General features: G+C 39.4%; 1 protein-coding gene across 8 annotated transcripts in view; it reads right to left on the bottom strand.

The window, feature by feature from the left end:
- Window positions 1–393: 393 nt before the first annotated feature.
- The window catches only part of nrxn2b (neurexin 2b), a 537,859-nt gene continuing 520,068 nt past the window's right edge, over window positions 394–18,184 (bottom strand). For 7 of the 8 annotated variants that reach the window (XM_073836530.1, XM_073836529.1, XM_073836528.1 and 4 more), the window contains 3 exons: window positions 14,327–14,649; window positions 9,227–9,305; window positions 394–3,218 (listed from right to left, as the gene is read on the bottom strand). In XM_073836530.1, coding sequence (XP_073692631.1) covers window positions 2,350–3,218; window positions 9,227–9,305; window positions 14,327–14,649 — 1,271 coding nt within the window. In that variant the 3' untranslated portion in view covers window positions 394–2,349. The remainder of the gene's footprint in view (window positions 3,219–9,226; window positions 9,306–14,326; window positions 14,650–18,184) is intronic. The other variant, XM_073836531.1, reaches the window with a different exon arrangement.

Consider the following 18,184-nt stretch of genomic DNA (forward strand, 5'->3'; position numbering starts at 1 on the left):
AGTCTAAAAAAACACTTTATGAAAAACCAAAAAGCCCAAAACCTTGACAGGTGCGTGAAAAAACAGCGTGTCCCCCCTTAAAAAAATAAAATAAAATCTCACTGTTCAAAAACTTTTGAGTGTTAGTGTATCAGGACTCCAATTCAAGATAACAAAGGTTTCATTTTTTGAGAATTGTAATGTTTTCTGCTTTATTTTAAATAAATGATGGGAAAGATGGGAATCAAAGACTTACCGGCTTTCACGTAAACGTGTTTTATGAGTCCAGAGTTACACTGAACTATAAATACACTCCAGTTTACGTTCTCGGAGCGTTTGTGTGGAGCTGAAGTGAGGAAGATTATTCTGGAAGAAAAGTGTCAGTATCTGAAATAATCACACGACACCGGGGTGTAAGAAGTATATAACCAATTGTATTCCCTTCTGTTAATATACACGTATGCAGATTCATCTCACTGGAACACTCTACAATAACATTTAGAAAGAACAAGGGAGCTGAGGAGAAACGCAACCGACAAACCTGAACAGCAATGGAAAGAATGGAAACACATTCACACAGACAAACAAGCGCACAAACGCTCAGGCAAACACACAAAGATGGACGTGTGAAATCAAACAGTGATGATGTCTGGTCCTCGGCGAGTGAGTATGGAGTATGAGCAGCCCTCCACACGCTGGGTAAAGCGAGCGACATGAATCGAACGGAGGATGGAGTCGACGATCAAAGTCTCCTGGATACAAGGAGATCCTGTCCCGTCTGGTAAAGGTAATGTTCTCTTGTAAACCAAATCACATTTTGCTGTTTAATAGTCAAAGGAGCATCTTCTTTCCTGAATCCGATTCATTGATCTTTGCACTTTCTCTTTTTTTTTTTTTCTCAGGGATGATAATTAGGAAAAACACATCTCTTTTAGCACTGGGATGAGATTCAAATATTTAGACATTTCACAAACTGTTTTAAACATTTTTCTTTTCAATGTAGAGTTTAGTTCTTTTAATAGAGTTGAGAAAATTAGAATACTAGAGTTCAAGATGTACATCTTCCAAGAACCAGGCCATTTTGTCTTTCCATCGAGAGAGTTCGTTCTGTTAAATGTGTTATAGTTCATACCTACTTTCCTCCTGAAAGAACGTGGTCAAAGACGCAAGTGAGTCCACGTTCCCTACGCGGGATGTACGTTAACTGGAACATTATTGTCTTTTCCCTTAGACGTGACGAAATAAAAAAGAAAGCACGCACACGTACATAGAAAACAAAAACAAAAAACATCCTAGCATCCCGCTCTGCTGTTTTCCACTGATACGGTTTGTTGACGTGATGTGGGTCTCGATAGATCGTCTTTTCAAATATCTGCACGTGAATATATCTATTTGTTCTTGGGGGTTCTTGAGTTTCAGGTTCTTGAATGTGGAGCAGAAACCCAGATTCTCAGCGTGTCCAGGACGGAGCCCTGCGGAACCCCAAAAACACATGACGAATATTTGCTGGAACGCGGGGTGAGCGTGGGCCTCCGAGATTCTGGCGGCCGAAGGGAGCTTCCACAGATGTTGCGCTAGTTGTAACGGTTCGATATATATCATATATATATATATGTATTTATATTAATTTGTTTGACTCCACAGAAACAGTTTTTGTCTCTTTTCGTTTTGAAAACCACATGCTGGAAACACAACAGAATTACGTTGCATCTGCTCCTGAGCACCAAGGACAAGGAGAAAAAGAGAGAACAAGCCAAGAAAGGGTGCGGGGAAAGAGAGAAAGAGAGGGATGAAGGGAGCGGAGGATGGAAACGTGAAGCGCTCGGAAAGAGAGGGAGACGGATTTGACACAGAGCTGGTTTGGCAGTATTACGGAGGAGTGCGACTGCTAAACGTTTTCGGCACCATCTGTTCCTCAAACGCCGCCTATGCCGAGCCGATTCTCAACCGCGTCCGACGCTCTGACGGACCGCCCGAGCAGCCTCACGGGTGTTTTGACATCAGGTTAGGAGACGATCTAAACATCGAGGACACGCGTCATATTTACAAAGAACAAACTAGAGCGAGGGAAAAAAAGATGACTGTTCTTCAATACAAAAGGTTGGCAGAGTCTCTTTTGGTAACGGGGATTAGCTATCAAAAAATGCAAATGAGGGAGGGGACGAGATTCCAAACCCTAGACGCTTTCCAACTCTGGAAAATGAGGCCGACGGCTAGACGAGACGGGAAATTAAAGAAGACTGATGTCAGAGCTCTAAATGTGACCGGTAAACTGCCGACAGACAAATACCCGGGCCTCCCTTTCCATTCCTCATCCTATCTCTCTCCTTCTCCCCCTCGCTTCCGCCTCGGTCCCTCCAGAGGCCGCGCTCAGACGTAATACTCCTTGTCTTTGTTTTTCTTGCTCTTTGTGCCGGTCTTGGCCGCGCCGGGCTGCTTCTCTTTGACCAGGGCGCCGTTGCTCTGCGTGGCCGAATTGCTGATGTAGTTACGACTCTGGTCCACCTGGTAGGAGCCCTCGTCGCGGTTGCGGTACTTGTACATGGCGTAGAGCAGGATAAGGATGCAAAGGGCGGCGGCAGCCACGATGCCCACCACCATGCCCGTCGTGCTGCTGGACTCGCGGATCACCTCCACCGCTCCCGGAGGCCCTCGGTCCGGCGACGAGGGGTCTGTAGTGGGCACATGGGGGAAATTGGGGGGATACGTTATACCGGGGCCGTGCCGGTGCCGCCCGCCGTGCTCCGGGTCACCTGACGGCGGAACGGGCGGCAGCAGCACCTGGTCGCGAGTGTTCATTTTACCCGCGGGGATATTGGGGCCGCCGTTGATGCCAGGTTTGAGCCGGGCCACCGGGGGCGCCGTGGGGGTGAACGGCAGCGGACGGTGGGAGTCGGGCAAACGGGCGAAGGGCCGGTCACCCCGGGGGTTCCCGGCCGCGGGGGGAGGGGGGAGTACGGTCCGGTCAGTGACGAGGGGCGAGTTTTTATAGTAGTCCTCGTCGTCGGACTCCGTCATCTCGCCCGAGCCGTAGGCCGACACCTCCACGGGCTCGTCGCAGTCCTCCTGGTCCAGCGGACAGGGGGGCCGGCCGGGCAAGGGGAGGGACTCTTTGGTGGTCTCGAGCAGGGTGAGGAAGGGGCGATAGGTCGGGGGCGGGGGGATAACGGGGTAACGCGTCACAATGGACGGGGGGTCAAGGGAATCCACGGTTATAATTGGCAACACTAGTTCACCTCCTAGGACGAAAGAGAGAAGGAACACGGCGTTAGTCGCGAGCCGAGAGATCCGGCGCACAAGAGAGAGAGAAGAACCATCATTAGAACAGCACTAAGACTTCTTGAGGTTAGTTCTAAAGTTAGTTAGCATCTATTTAACAAATCAGGCTATCAACAGCTAGGCTAGGGCTAGAGCATTACAGTCGTGTCTACATTACAGGGTTAGAGTAATACAGAGAAACATTTAAACACATATGTACACTACAAAAACAGTTCTACGTCTGTGCTAAGGCTAGCGCTAGCTGTGCTAACCTCCACTCACTGACTGCATGTTTAAGAAGAGAGCAAACCACGTAGTACAGGTCACTTACATCGACAAATTGGCCGCATGATTTTTGCATGAAAAAAAAAATTACAAAAAGAAAGCTGTGTAAGATTGTTCTCGGATAGTGATAAACAAATTTCAGCCCATGTTTCAAAGTAGGTAAAGTGTTTTGAATTCATCATTCACTGAACGTTTTCCCGCAGCTCATAAAGCTCATAATCCCCGCTCCCCGTTGGCATGGTGATAGCGCGCTAATGATGAGGATCTATATGCAAAACTTCCCACTCTCACCCCGGGACACCGAAGGTGATATTTTCGAATTACTGCCCCCCTCCCCCCAAAACACAGACCAAATCTTCCAAGATAATTATCCGTAAGCCTGTCCCTTCCCATACCGTGAATAACAAAAGCCTGTTTTTCTCCAAGACTCGACTGTCAAGGAATGTCAAAAGTCGAAATTATACAAGGGGGTAAAGAATTCATTAGGATTCATCTGTGGCATCGACACCTGAAATGAATCTATGAAAATGGGTTGCAGAAGAGATCACATCATGCACATCATTGTTATTCACACGATGAGGCAAATTAGTGTGACAAACATTGCTTTGGGGGGGACTGTTCGGTTGCGCTTTGGGAAACCTCCTCAAACCGTGGCATCAACACGGCACCCTCCCCTTAACCAACAGAACCTTCAAAAAGAGCTTCCTGTTTGCATATTGATGAACAGTCATTAAGCTCAAAGAAACTGAGAGAATCCACCAGGAGAAAAGGTGACATTAGCATTCAGAACACACACTAACAGTCTGTTGTTAGAAGCTGAAAAGCAAACAGTATGTTAATGGCATCTTTCACAGAGCCCGTCCCACCCGACAGCCCCGCCGTAGAGCCGTGCGTCTGCGGGCCGAGAGTCTGGGGAGCGATCGGTATAAAACGAATGCCCGTTCGCCGCCGACAAATCTTTTATATCCATCGCTAGAAAAACCCGCTGGAGGCAACCGTCCGTTTAGAGGAATGAACTGTCAAGGACGCAGAACGGAGTCTGATAATTCAGTAACTGACACCGCTGCTTTGTGAATTATTCGAGCTCCTGTGTTAATGTGCCACCGGGCACAACAATATTTCCTGCTTTTATTAAATTTGTTGGAATATCTTACGACACGCAACGAAATCCAGAGCAATCTGTTCCCGGAAAGGGCAGAATCGATCGCTCGGGGCAGAGGAACCTTGAATCCCGGCTTATCCTCTAGCATCTGCTCTAAAACGCATCGAATCGAGCAAAGGGATCTGAACGGTGAACCCGCTCAAACTGTCAATCCGCAGACGCACGAGTCAGTGAACGTGTGGTTAAAGATTAGAAATCATTGTTCCAGACTGTGATTGGTCAAAGTTTGCCTCCTGTGACGACAAGCCCGGCATCAGAATAGCATCGTGACTCATGTGTACAAACTAATATCTCACGTCCTCAGCGCATCGCCGTTCGCACTGGTTTCACCGTGATTGTCTGGAGTGAGTAAGTGAGCACCATCAGTAACTAGAGTAATGACTGCAGCTTTATTCATGCTTCATGCCTTTGCTTTTCTGTCTCAAATGGCAACAAATGACGCTTATGTCTGTCTGGTGCAAATCCATCACGGGAGAATCAATTTAAGCCAGACAAACTGCAGGAGACGTACTGTACTTTAACAGCAAATTAAATGTCATTAATAGTGAGAAATGCACAAGAATGAGCACAGAGCATCGACTCTTGTGCTTATACTGCAGTTTTGAGATGAACACGATAGAAGTACACAAGGAAAGCTCCTTCTCTCCTTCAATGAATTCATAATCAGTGTTGGGTAAGTTGAGTAATTAATCACTAGCTACTAATTACATCTTCCACAGTGAAATTAGATTACTGTACTAATTACTGTCTCTAAAAAAAATTGCATGCCATATCAACTCAACCAGATGAATAACACTCTTTTAATTATTTCAAATAAATAATATACAATTGCATAAATTATTCTTGAACTGACTAAAGTTATATTAAAATGTACATTTTGATGTCAAATGTCCCTTATTGTTTCATACAGAATTTGTTTTGTAGTCTATAAAGTATTTAATGCAATTACATCAGAAGTAACCGCAATTAAGTTACAGAAAAATAGAGCAATCCCTCTCGGTAATTCAATATTTAGTTATGCATAACATTCGATATTGTTCTTGGTTCTCGGCTCCAAGTCTAAACGCACTGCAAAAGATGATTTTCTTCCACAGTATTTCAGTCTTGTTTTGCAGTACACATGTCTAGACTTCTTTAAATCATGTTACATTTACTTGAGGAATTATTTAGGAGTTTTAAGTTTCTTCATGCTATATCTGTCTTCTTAGGATGAATCGCTTGTTGTATTCCCCGATTGTAATAAATGTAAATGTAATGTAAATGTAGTGGGATATTTTTTCTTGTTTTCAGAGTAAACTCACTTCATTTTTATGTTTTTTTTTTTCTTCAGAAAACAAGACTTCTCGATGATTGCATTGCAATCAGTACAATAGAAAAAAAAACTCCTATGTCCAGAAACACATGTGGCTTGTTTTGGACTTTCAGGAGCCTGTTTACATCCACATGCAGAAATGAAAACTGGAAATGCGACTGCTGTTTGCCATGAGCTCTCGGGCTACGGGGAAGGCTGAGATTGGAGTTGTCTCTCTCTTAGCTAATTTGATTTAGAAGCCGAACACTAGAGCGACGGCGGGGGTGAGACCGACCCCGACTCTTAATAATTGACGACAGAAGACACCGGGAGCCCAGCCGCTCAGAGAGACTGAGATTAACCTATATAAATGTACTCGCTTCACATCAAACCACACATCTCATATGTAGCACGCTCAAATATTCATGCTTGTTTTGTTAGACTTGCTTCAGCAACTAATAAATTAAGAATCTCTTGATTATATATGAAGAGACAGCTGCTTTACTGTCTCTATAAAACCAATGAAACCTACAAAGCTACATTATGAAGCTTTATATAAATTAGGGATGCACAATGTTATCGGACTACTATCGGAATAAACCGATAATGGCTTTAAATGTAAATATCGGCATCGGACCGATATGAAAAATATGCCGATATGTCTTGCCAATAAGAGGAATAACCCAGATGTGCTCAGAGTGTGCTAGTGATTTGATCATGTCAGCAGTGTGACTCATTCTTGAAGCAAAGTTTTGTCTGAATGGTGATTAGATTCACTGTTTTGGATTGCTGCATTTAATCTGAGAGTGCACTTACAGATTGATGTGATCAGTGTGTGATAGAGTAAACAGTAATAGCAAGAGCAGTGGCAGCCTCCCCTGGGTCCTAATGCCTGTTCTCGGAGTTTTAATTAGCCTACACTCCAAAAATAAAGGCTCCAAGAAGAACCATTTTTGGTTCCCCAAAGAACCTTTCAGTGAACAGTTCCTAAAAGAAGACCATATTAAAAATCTAAAGTACATTTTTCGACTGTAAAGAACCTTTTCTGCATTTAAAAGTTTTCATGGATGTTCAAGGTTCTTCAGAGAACCATTGATACTGATAAAGAACCATTATTTTTAAGAGTGTACTTCTAATGAAATGAAAGTAAAATGCACAAATAACATTTAGACTGTGTTTCTGATTAAATAAAGCAGTAATTAATGTCATAAAATCATGAGTATGTTTTGATTTAAAGTTTAGAAGCTATAGCTTGCATGAATAATAAAAAAAACATGACACTTGACACTTTAATTAAATCATTTTATATATGCTGATTTATTCCTTAATGTATAATACATTTTATTTTTAAAACAAATTATGAGCTCTAAATTTTTTGACATTTTTAAAACTCTTTTGCTTTAGATCATCTAAAAATGTTAAATCTTAAAATAAAATGTTAAGGTTACCACTGCATTTTTCTGAAAAAAAAAATAAAAAAAATAAAAATAAAAATAAATAAATGCAGCAAACTTATTTTCAAAGCTTTAACGTACTGTCATTATAAAAGAAATTAATTATTGTTTATTTATTTCTAACAAATATGTTAAAAACTAACCAAAATTATATATATATATTTATATTTAGAGATATTTGCTTGTAATTTCTGCACGGGTGAGACTTATTGATGTTTCCAAACAAAAGAAAATAGATTGGCATCGGATATGGCCAAAAAAAGTTAAAAATATCGGCATATCGGCAAAATCCAACATTGTGCATCTCTAATATAAATATAAATATTAATTTAAAAATGTTAAATCTTAAGTGAAAATTAAGACTGTTGTTTTGGGAACTAATTGAAATGAGTACTAAAATTACTTAAATGAAAATGGAAATATAAAATAAATTAAAGCTAAAAAGAAATATATATAAAAAAACAATGTCAAAAGACCATAACAAAGTTACCAAAACTGAAATAAAAATAAATCAAAGCTAAACAGAAATATAAAAAATTAACCCTAATAAAAAATGGCAAAAGCACATGAAAAATGACTAAAACTTAAATAAAAATAATTTGAAGCTACACAGGAATTGTTTTTAAAAACGAGCAAAATTGCTAAAATGTAAACATGAAATGAAAACAAAAAAACGCAAAAATATAACTTAATTCAAAATATTTCTAAATACTAAAGAGTAGTATATAAATCCTGATTGTACTGTAATTCTGGAACGTCTCACTCCTCTGTATGTTTGAGATGTGGAGTCTCTGCTGTTGTGTGTTTGTGTGTAACAGTCGGACTGTTGTGCGATTGTAGTTTCAGCTCATTAAAAACTAGCGAATGGTCGGCAGGCTCCAGTGAATGATGTAATTAGGAGCGACTAACGAGGGCAGAGATTAATTAGCCTGTGGGGATCAGCTGAGATGAGGGACGTTCATGAGACGTTTCTGTGGGACCCTGGAGCAGAAACGCAATGCGGAGATTTCCATCCGTCCATCTATCCGTCCGTCTCTCTGCTCTGCCTCGTCTGTGGCTCATCCGTCTCTCCCACGATACAGCAAACGTGAGGAACATGCTGATGCCACTCTCTCTCTCTCTCCCTGTGTTTGATTTGTACCTTCATCTTTCTTGTTTTCTTTCACTTTGTTGTCCTGCATTTGACGGGGAGTCACACAATTTGTTTGCTCACTTTGTGCTTTTGTCTGCTCCAGTGTGCCATAGAAATGTTTGCTTTCAAAAGCACAGTTGGACTGCTGTTCACCCTCACATGGTTGCTATGGAGTTTGCTAGGGCGTTCTGACTGGTTGCTAAGCAGTTACTGAAACATTCTTGGAGGTTGCTAGGCAGATGCTGGCCTGTTGCTAAGGTGTTATTAGTGGATTCTGCCAACTAAGGCATTGATAGGATAGATAGAAACTACACACACCTACTTTACAAGTAAACTGTGTAAGACAATACGACTTTTTTTCAAAATACACATTCAATTAGAGTTTATCAAGGGCATGATGTGAATACGAGTAAATGATCTCATTCAGCTTCTTTAATTTCTACGCTTTCATCAGGCTGAAACATTCAACGCTACTATTAGAGGTGGAAATGATCATGACATATTTTACTTCAACCCAAACAAGTTCCTACTGAACAACATTCATTTAGTTTCGATATTGGACTGTGGACTTTAATTGAGGCATATTTTGACCAATCACAGCTGCACATGGGACCATTGTGTTTACAGCATATAAAAAACACACACAGATGGTGGGATTGACTCACCGTTTCCAGGCTCACACTCCTCGAGATCTTCATCATCACTCGGACATTCTGCTGACGCTACTAACAGATCGTCAGTATTCTGCAGACAGACAGACAGACGGAGACATTTTAGTGTCTGTCTTCAATATAACTCATTAAAATTACATCAAACTCAAACCACATTCACACAGCCAGCAGATCCCTCTCTCCCACACACACACACACACACACACACACACACACACACACACACACACACACACACACACACACGCACGCACGCACGCACGCACGCACGCACACACACTCTGACTGAATCTGTTTTCAGTCCATTAATCAGGTGTCCGTGTGTGAATATATACTGTCATATCTGAGCACACAGAACACTGGAGACTGTCATCTCTGAGCCAAAGCTGTCAGATACAGCGTCTGAGATCATTCTCATCAGTTTCTCACGAAGTGTCAAACTCATTTTAACATCTGAACTTATCGAGAAAATGAGACTCTCGGAGGAAAACGCACAGTCAGCAGTCAAACTTCTGTCAGAGAGATTCTCCAGCAGAACAAAGCACTACAGATCAGACCTGTGCTTGACAACATGTCACTCTGTCCATCTCTCTATCTGTTCACCTGTCTGTCTGTCTGTCCTCCACTCCATCTATCTGTCTGTTTGTCTGTCTGTTCACCTGTCCATCATCTATCTTTCTGTCCTTCTATATGTCAATCCATCTGTCCATTTGACTGTCTGTCCATCTATCCATTTATTTGTCTGTCTGTCTGTTCATCTTTCTGTCCTTCTGTCTGTCTGTCCATCTCTATATCCGTCTATCTGTCCATCCATCATCTGTCTATCTGTTCATTTTTTATCTATCTTTCTGTCCGTCTGTCTCTATATCTGTCCTTCTGTCTGTCTGTCTTTTTGTCTGTCTATCTTTCTGTCCTTTTGTCTGTCCATCTCGAAATCTGTCCATCTGTCTGTCTCTCCAACTATCTGTCTCTTTGTCTGTCTATCTTTCTGTCCATCTCATCTGTCTGTGCATCTATTTGTCCGTTTGTCTGACTACCTTTTTGTCATCCTCTCTGTCTGTTTGTCTGTCTGTCTGTCTGTCTGTCTGTCTATCTATCTATCTATCTATCTATCTATCTATCTATCTATCTATCTATCTATCTATCTATCTATCTATCTATCTATCTATCTGTTTGTCCATCTGTCCATCCATCTGTCTATCTGTACATCTATCCATTTAAACTCTAAACTAATTTAATCTAATATGTACATTCTTGAAAAAAATCTGTATGTCTGTCCACCTGTCTCTTTCTGTCCATCCATCCATCCATCCATTCATCCATCCATCCATCCATCCATCCATCCATCCATCCATCCATCCATCCATCCATCCATCTATCTGCCCAATCTGTCTGTCCTTCTGTCCATCCATCATATGTCTATCTGTCCATTTGTTTGTCTATCTTTCTGTCCTTCTCTCTGTCTGTCCATCTGTCTGTCCTTCTGTCCATCCATCAACTGTCTATCTGTTGGTCTGTTCATTTTTCTGTCTTTCTGTCCATCTCTATATGTCCATCTGTCTGTCTTTCTGTCCATTCATCCATCTGTCTATCTGTCCCCTTGTCTGTCTGTCCACATGTCCATCTATCTTTCTGTCCTTCTGTATGTCCATCCATCCATATATCTGTTCATTTGTCTGTCTGTCCTTCCGTCTGTCTGTTCATCTTTAAGGTCCTTGTTTCTGTCTGTCCTTCTGTCCATCCATCATCTGTCTATCTGTCCATTCTGTCCTTCTGTCTGACTATCTATCTCTATATCTGTCCACCTGTCTGTCTTTCTGTCCATTCATCAACTGTTTATTTGTCCATTTTTATCTATCTTTCTGTCCTTCTGTCCATTTTTATCTATCTTTCTGTCCTTCTGTCTGTCCATCACTATATCTGTCCATCTATTCATCTATCTGTCTCTTTGTCTGTCTTTCTGTCCATCCATCCATTTGTCTGTCTACCTTTCAGCCCTTCAGAAGTCTGTCCATCTGTCTGTCCTTCTATCCATTGATCTGTCTTTCTGTCCATCCATCCATTTGTCCGTATGTCTTTCTGATCATATTTCTGTCCTTCTGTCTGTTTGCCCATCTCTATATCTGTCCGTCTGTCCATTCATCTGTCCATTTGTCTAACTTTCTGTTCTTCTGTCTGTCCATCCATTGATTTGTCTTTCTGTCTGTCTGTCTGTCTGTCTGTCCATCCATATGCCTGTCCTTCTGTCTGTATTTATGTCCGTCTGTCTGCCCATCCATTCATCTATCTGTCTGTGTGCCTTTCTAGTACATTAATGAGTCCTCTGCAATTTGACTTTGATGCAGCATGGAACTTTTGCATTATTGACACACTATTGTCCTATTTTAATACTGTAAAGTTGCTTTGACACAACTTCTATTGTTAAAAGCGCTGTGTAAATAATCTTGACTTGACTTGATAAATAGTCAAAAAAAAAAAAAAAACTCGCATCTGTCAGTGTTTACCTAAAATTAAAAACCATAAAAAAATCAGCTAATTGCCGAGGCAACATTTCTCATTTAGTTTAATTTGATGTACTAAAATAACTACAGCTAAATCTGAAATAAAAGTTAATGAACACTGACTCTTTAAAACAACACTATACTAGTCATTTGAGCAGACACTAATCAGAGTAACCCAATCTAAACTAATATGTACAACCTTTAAAAAAAATCTGCACTGATTGTTATTTAAATATTTAGGAATAAAGCTCTTCAAACACGCAATTATTATGAGAAATATATAAATAAGTGTATGAACAGAATTAGTAAATGGCATTAGTTCTGCTCTGTGACTCTGGTCTCCTGAATTCACTGATTGCTCGTTTCGCTGTGAACCGGACGAGGAAGTCATTCACAGCAGATTTATTTGACGCTCGCTCTCAGTGAACCAGCCGCAGGACACAATCCTGTTTTCTTTTAATTAGTTCTGAAAAGCGGCAGACTATTGTACCGAAGCCTGGAGTGTTTCACCACTTGTTTATTTCATCACCAAGTGATATTTATTAGAGACTACATCATTTGGAGCGCCGCGGATCAAATTCATATTTCAGCTTCACGTGTTTCAGTAACCCGACGTGACATTTCAGTCGTACGGATCCGTTTAATTCGTCCTCAGCTCAGCCAATGCATTAACACCACAGACACATACACCGTTCCCAGTGGAGAACAAATGGAAAAGCCTTTTGTTTTTCAGAAATTAATGGGCCGCTGTTTTGAATGTTTTGTTGCCATAATCAAATGTCTCTTCTTCCTGTTTGTGAACTATTGAGCTGGATTCGAATGCGCTCTTTGTACAGGAAGAGGAAAGCTAATAACCGCAGGCAAACGCTGGCGTGTTTTTATGTCTGAGGCTGGAGATGAGTTATAGGATCCAGTCTGGATTCACACGCCTCATAAGAACATTTACTGTAAGATGGCTGCGGGTTACTGCTGTACATTTGACATTTCTGAGGGTTATTTTGAGACTGTAAGCAAACCGAGCGCTGACTGTAGGCCTGTCACGACAGCTTCATTTAAAACACACAACACTGTTTCAGAGCTTTGGAAACTGACTTCACTGCAGCAGCGCAGCGGCAGAATCAAGTAAACTCTACTGCATTTCTACATCGGTCAATAAATCATTCTAAATCAAACAACCGTCAAGAAGGTTTCAGGTGAAACATAAACAATCTGCTAGACTGAACAACAAAACTGTGATACGGCTTAGTGCTATTATAAAATACAAAGGCAGTGATTTAATTAAATATACACTGCCACTCAAAAGTTTTTTAATGGTTTTTAAAGATGTTTCTTATTCTATGTGAAAATATTTTAAAATGTAATTTATTCCTGTGGTACAAAGCTACATTTCTCCAGTCTTCAGTGTCACACGATCCTTCAGAAATCATTCTAATATACTGAAAGCTTATTATTTTTTTTAGGATTCTTTGATCAATAAAAGGTTAAAAAGAACAGCATTTATTTAAAATAAAAAGGTATTCCAACAATATACACTACTGTTCAAAAGTTTGGGGTGAGTACATTTTTATTATTATTATTTTTTTAAAGAAAGTAATGCTTTTATTCAGCAAGGGTGTGTTAAATTTATAAAAAGTGATAGCATATATTTAAATTGTTAGAAAAGATTCATATTTTGAATAAATGGTGTTCTTTTTAACTTCATCAAAGAATCCTAAAAAAAAAGAATCACAGGTTCCAAAACAGTATTTGGCAGCACAACTGTTTCCAGCATTGATCATTCTAATAATAAATCAGAATATTAGAATGATTTCTGAAGGATCACAGGAATAAACTATATTTTAAAGCATATTAAAACAAAAAACACACTGCAAAAAATGTTTTTCTTACTTAGATTTTTTGTCTTGTTTCCAGCCAAAACATCTAAAAATTCTTGAATCAGGAAGGATTTTCTAGACAAGTAAAAATTTGTGTCTTGTTTTCAGTAAAAACAAGTCAAAATTAGGTGAGTTTTTGCTTAAAACAAGCAAAACAATCTGCCAATGGGGTAAGAAAAATAATCTAGTTGTCTGCTTGAAATAAGATTTTTTTTCTTACCCCATTGGCAGATTATTTTGCTTGTTTTAAGCAAAAACACACTTAATTTTGACTTGTTTTTACCAAAAACAAGATAATAATTTTTACTTGTCAAGAAAATCCTTCCTGATTTAAGAATTTTTAGATATTTTGGCTGCAAACAAGACAAAAAATCTAAGTAAGAAAAGCATTTTTTGCAGTGCATTATTTTATATTGGAATAACATTTCGCAAATTAGTTTGCAAAAGTATTTTTATCAAATAAATGCAGCCTTGATGAGCATAAGAGAATTCTTTAAAAAAATCTTACTGATCCCAAACTTTTGAGCGGCAGTGGATACACAGTTTTTCAGGAAAGGAGAAAATCTTTTAGGCGTCTTGGAGTTTTTATCAAAGTATTAGTACTGTAATAATGTAAAATTCAATTATGTGACTTGACTTTTTTATACAAGTGCAATATTGCAATAGTAATATTTCTTGTTTTGATTGACATATTAAATCAATCTCCGACAGACACTGACCTGCGTGACGCTGTCTCTCATGGTGGGCGAGCGTTGTTTGCGGGTGGTGGTGGTGGCCATGGTGGTGGTGGTCTCCATGATGGTGGTGGACATGTCTGCGAGCGGCGTGGTGGACGTGGTGTCGGTGCTCATGACGGACGGCACGTCGCCCACCAGACGCAGGTTCCCCTGCACCTGAACGTTGGGGTCGCTCTCCGCCGCCAGCTTCAGCACCTGCAGGCCGTTATAGTACAGACCTGAGATCTGACCCTGGAAGTTACGACCCTTCTCACCGCCGCCCACCTTAATGAACGCCTGGCTGTTAAAGATCGTCAGCTGCCGACCTGCAGAGACCCACAAACAAACCACAACCATCAGTTCGGATCAATGCCGGACAAACGCACCGAGAAACGCCGGCAAACCTCCGGTCCGGTAACACTTCGCATCAACACTCCTCAGATCAGCCCTGAAACCACAGCTGGACTAAACACCATTTAACTGAATGATGGAAGTCGCATCCTACTATCCTGTTGTTTCATATTACTGTGCATTGTGTCCCATGATTTGGCTATTAATTTAATCTTTTATTTAATTTAATTATTGTTAAATAAAAGAAGGAAGAAAGAAAGAACAATAAATAAATAACTGAAAAAAAAAACTAGAAAAACTAATTAAAACTAAATTATTTAAATAAAAAGATAATCAAAACACAATGAACAAAAAAGAAAAAAATCAACAAACAAATTAATTAAAATAATAAAAATCAAATAATTAAAAGCAAATAAATAAAAAAATAAAAAAATTAATAAAGAAAAAAAAGAAAAATCTTATTGTTTGATATAATTACACTGCAAACAATGCTTTTCTTAGATTTTCCAGCCAAAATATCTAACAATTCTTAAAATCAAGACGGATTTGCTAGACTAGTAAAAATTATTGTCTTATTTTCAGAAAAAATACCTAGTCAAAATAAAGTGAATTTTTGCTTAAAACAAGAATATAATTAATAAAATTATAAAAAATAATCTGCCAGTGGGGTAAGAAAAATAATCTTGTTTTCTGTTTGAAATAGGATTTCCGTTTGTTCTAAGCAAAAACTAATTTTGACTTGCTTTTTTCTGAAAATAAGACAATTTTTACTAGTCTAGAAAATCTTTCTTGATTTAAGATTTTTTTGATATTTTGGCTGGAAACAAGACACAAAAAAATCTAAGTGAGAAAAGCATTTCTTGCAGTGTAGGTCATATAATTTGGTTTTGTATCATCTTAATGAAAGTTAGTGGTCAAACTTAGCTTGTGTTACCGAGAGTGAGATTTGCTGTTTATCAGCAGTTTCTCTTTAATTCAAACACCATCTTCATCCTCATCTTCATCATCTCCATGGAAACGACACACAGGCAGAAATGACCTTTGCAGGATTGGATTTCAGAGACGAGAGATGGACATGAATAAGATGATGAGGGGAAATATTTATAAAGCAGCTGATGATGAAAGATTCTGTCTGTTTTAATGCTTTCATGTTGCCTCTGATGAGGATGATGATGATGAATCAGTGAGGAGATGAAGAATGCACACACACACACACACACACACACACACAGGGTTCGTCACACATCTCCACCTCTGTCAATGTGTTTGACTCTCTGATCCTAAGTAATAATATCATAAATGTTCTTTTCTTCTCCTCCTGTAAGGGTTTCAATCAGCTATTTCACAGTGAATCGTTCCGAGCGAGCGATTGGATGAGATCTCTGTCAATCTGTGCGCTTGACGTCATATAACGGATCTGAGCACGACTAAGAAATCCCCAAAGAATGGAAACATCCAGCTCATGATTTGAGCTTCACAGATGCAGTGTAAACATGGCCCATCGTCTGGAGAATCATCAGCGAGTCCACTGAAGAGGTTCTGACTTACATTAGTCATTTTGTAAGAGAGAAACAGAAATAATCTAAAATAATAATAATAATAATAATAATAATAATAATAGAATGAAAGAAAAATAAAAAAGTACATAAGCAAACAGACAAATAAACACTGCAAAATATGGCTTATCTTAGTATTTTTGTCTTGTTTCTAGTCAAAATATCTACATTTTTTAAAATTAAGATGCATTTACTAGATGAAATAGGATATTTAGTCTTGTTTCCAGTAAAAAAAAAAAAAAGTGAAATACTCTTGTTTCAAGAATTTTTGACTTTCCTCACTGGCAGATAATTTTACTTGTTTTAAGCAAAATGCACTTAAAGGAGTATATCACTTCCAGAACAAAAATGTACAGATAATTTAGTCACCCCCTTGTCATCCAAGATGTTCCTGTCTTACTTTCTTCAGTTTCTTGAGGCAAACATTTCAGGATTTCTCTCCATATAGTGGACTTCTATGGTGCCCCTGAGTTTCAAAGGGTTCTAAATGATCCCAGCCGAGGAAGAAGGGTCTTATCTAGTTTTTAAATTACAATTTATATACTTTTTAACCTCAAATGCTTGTCTTGTCTTGCTCTGCATGAACTCCGGTTCAATACAGTTAGGGTATGTTGAAAAACTCCAATCTCATTTTCCCCTCAACTTCAAAATCATCCTACATCGCTGTTTTACCTTATTATTAAGGGTGTTTAATGATATTTGCACCTTCACATACACCGAGTCTGTACTTCTGCAGCGATGGAGGACGATTTTGAAATTATTTTTGAAGTTGAGGGAGAAAAGAGATGGGAGTTTTTCAACATACCCTAACTGCCTTGAACCCAGAAAAAACTGAGTTCAGCCAGAGCTAGACGAGCGTTTAAGGGTTAGAAAGTATATAAATAATAATAATTTTGCTAGATAAGACTTCCTCAGCTTTAGAGCCCTTTGAAGCTGCATTTTGGAAGTTCAAACTTTGGGCACCATAGGAGTCCATGATATGGAGAAAACTCCTGAAATGTTTTTCAGAAAGAAAAACATACACATGTTGGATAACAAGGGGGTGAGTACATTATCTGTACATTTTTGTTCTGGAAGTCAACTTCTCCTTTAATTTAGTTTTCCCCCTGGAAACAAGACTAAGTATCTTACGTCATTTTACTCATCTGGTAAATGCATCTTAATTTAAGTATTTTTAGATATTTTAACTAGAAACAAGACGAAAATACTAAGTAAGATAAGCCTTTTTTTGCAGTGCAAAAAAATAAACAAAAAAGAACTAAAAAATGAAGAAAAAAAAGAAAAAAAAAACAAATAAAAAGAAAAACGAATGAACTCTCCGCTCTTTTTCTTCTGTCAAACACAAACCACTGACACGTTTCTTGAAATATCTTTTTTCACATTCTTCAGGTTTGCTGTATCTTCTTTAAATGACGACAGAATGTTCTTTTGCAGTTGAACTGAACCTCTGAACACCGAAAGCAGAGTGAATGTCTTCTTCTGTGTAGATGAGTTTCTTCTCTTTATGAAAGCAAAATAAACTCACGGATGAAAGACAAGTGAAAAGAGTGGCGTTCTCTAATTACAGTGTGTGTGTGTGTGTGTGTGTGTGTGTGTGTGTGCGTGCGTGAATGTGTGTATCTCTGTATCTGTGTATCTGTGTATGTGTGTGCGTGAGGTCGTCTCCTCTGATCCAGCGCAGTGGAGTGGGTGTTTGATCCTGGTGACCCGTGTCCTTCACCAGTGGGCTCGAAGGTTGTGAAACTGTTAGTCAGACGTTCTGGTAAGAAAGTTTCCTCTGCGAGATGTTTTCATCTCAACAACACAGATGGAGGGAATCTGAGCGGTTGCCAGGGTCTTAGGTTGTTGCTATGGTGGCTTTAAATGCGTCGTTATGCAGTTCTGGGTGGTTGCCAGATAGAGTCTATTCTCAAGATGTGACGTCTACATTAGTGATGCAGCGAAATTACATTTT

The sequence above is a fragment of the Garra rufa genome, chromosome 3 (genome assembly GCF_049309525.1).
Source record: "Garra rufa chromosome 3, GarRuf1.0, whole genome shotgun sequence".
Classification (NCBI taxonomy): Eukaryota; Metazoa; Chordata; class Actinopteri; order Cypriniformes; family Cyprinidae; genus Garra; species Garra rufa.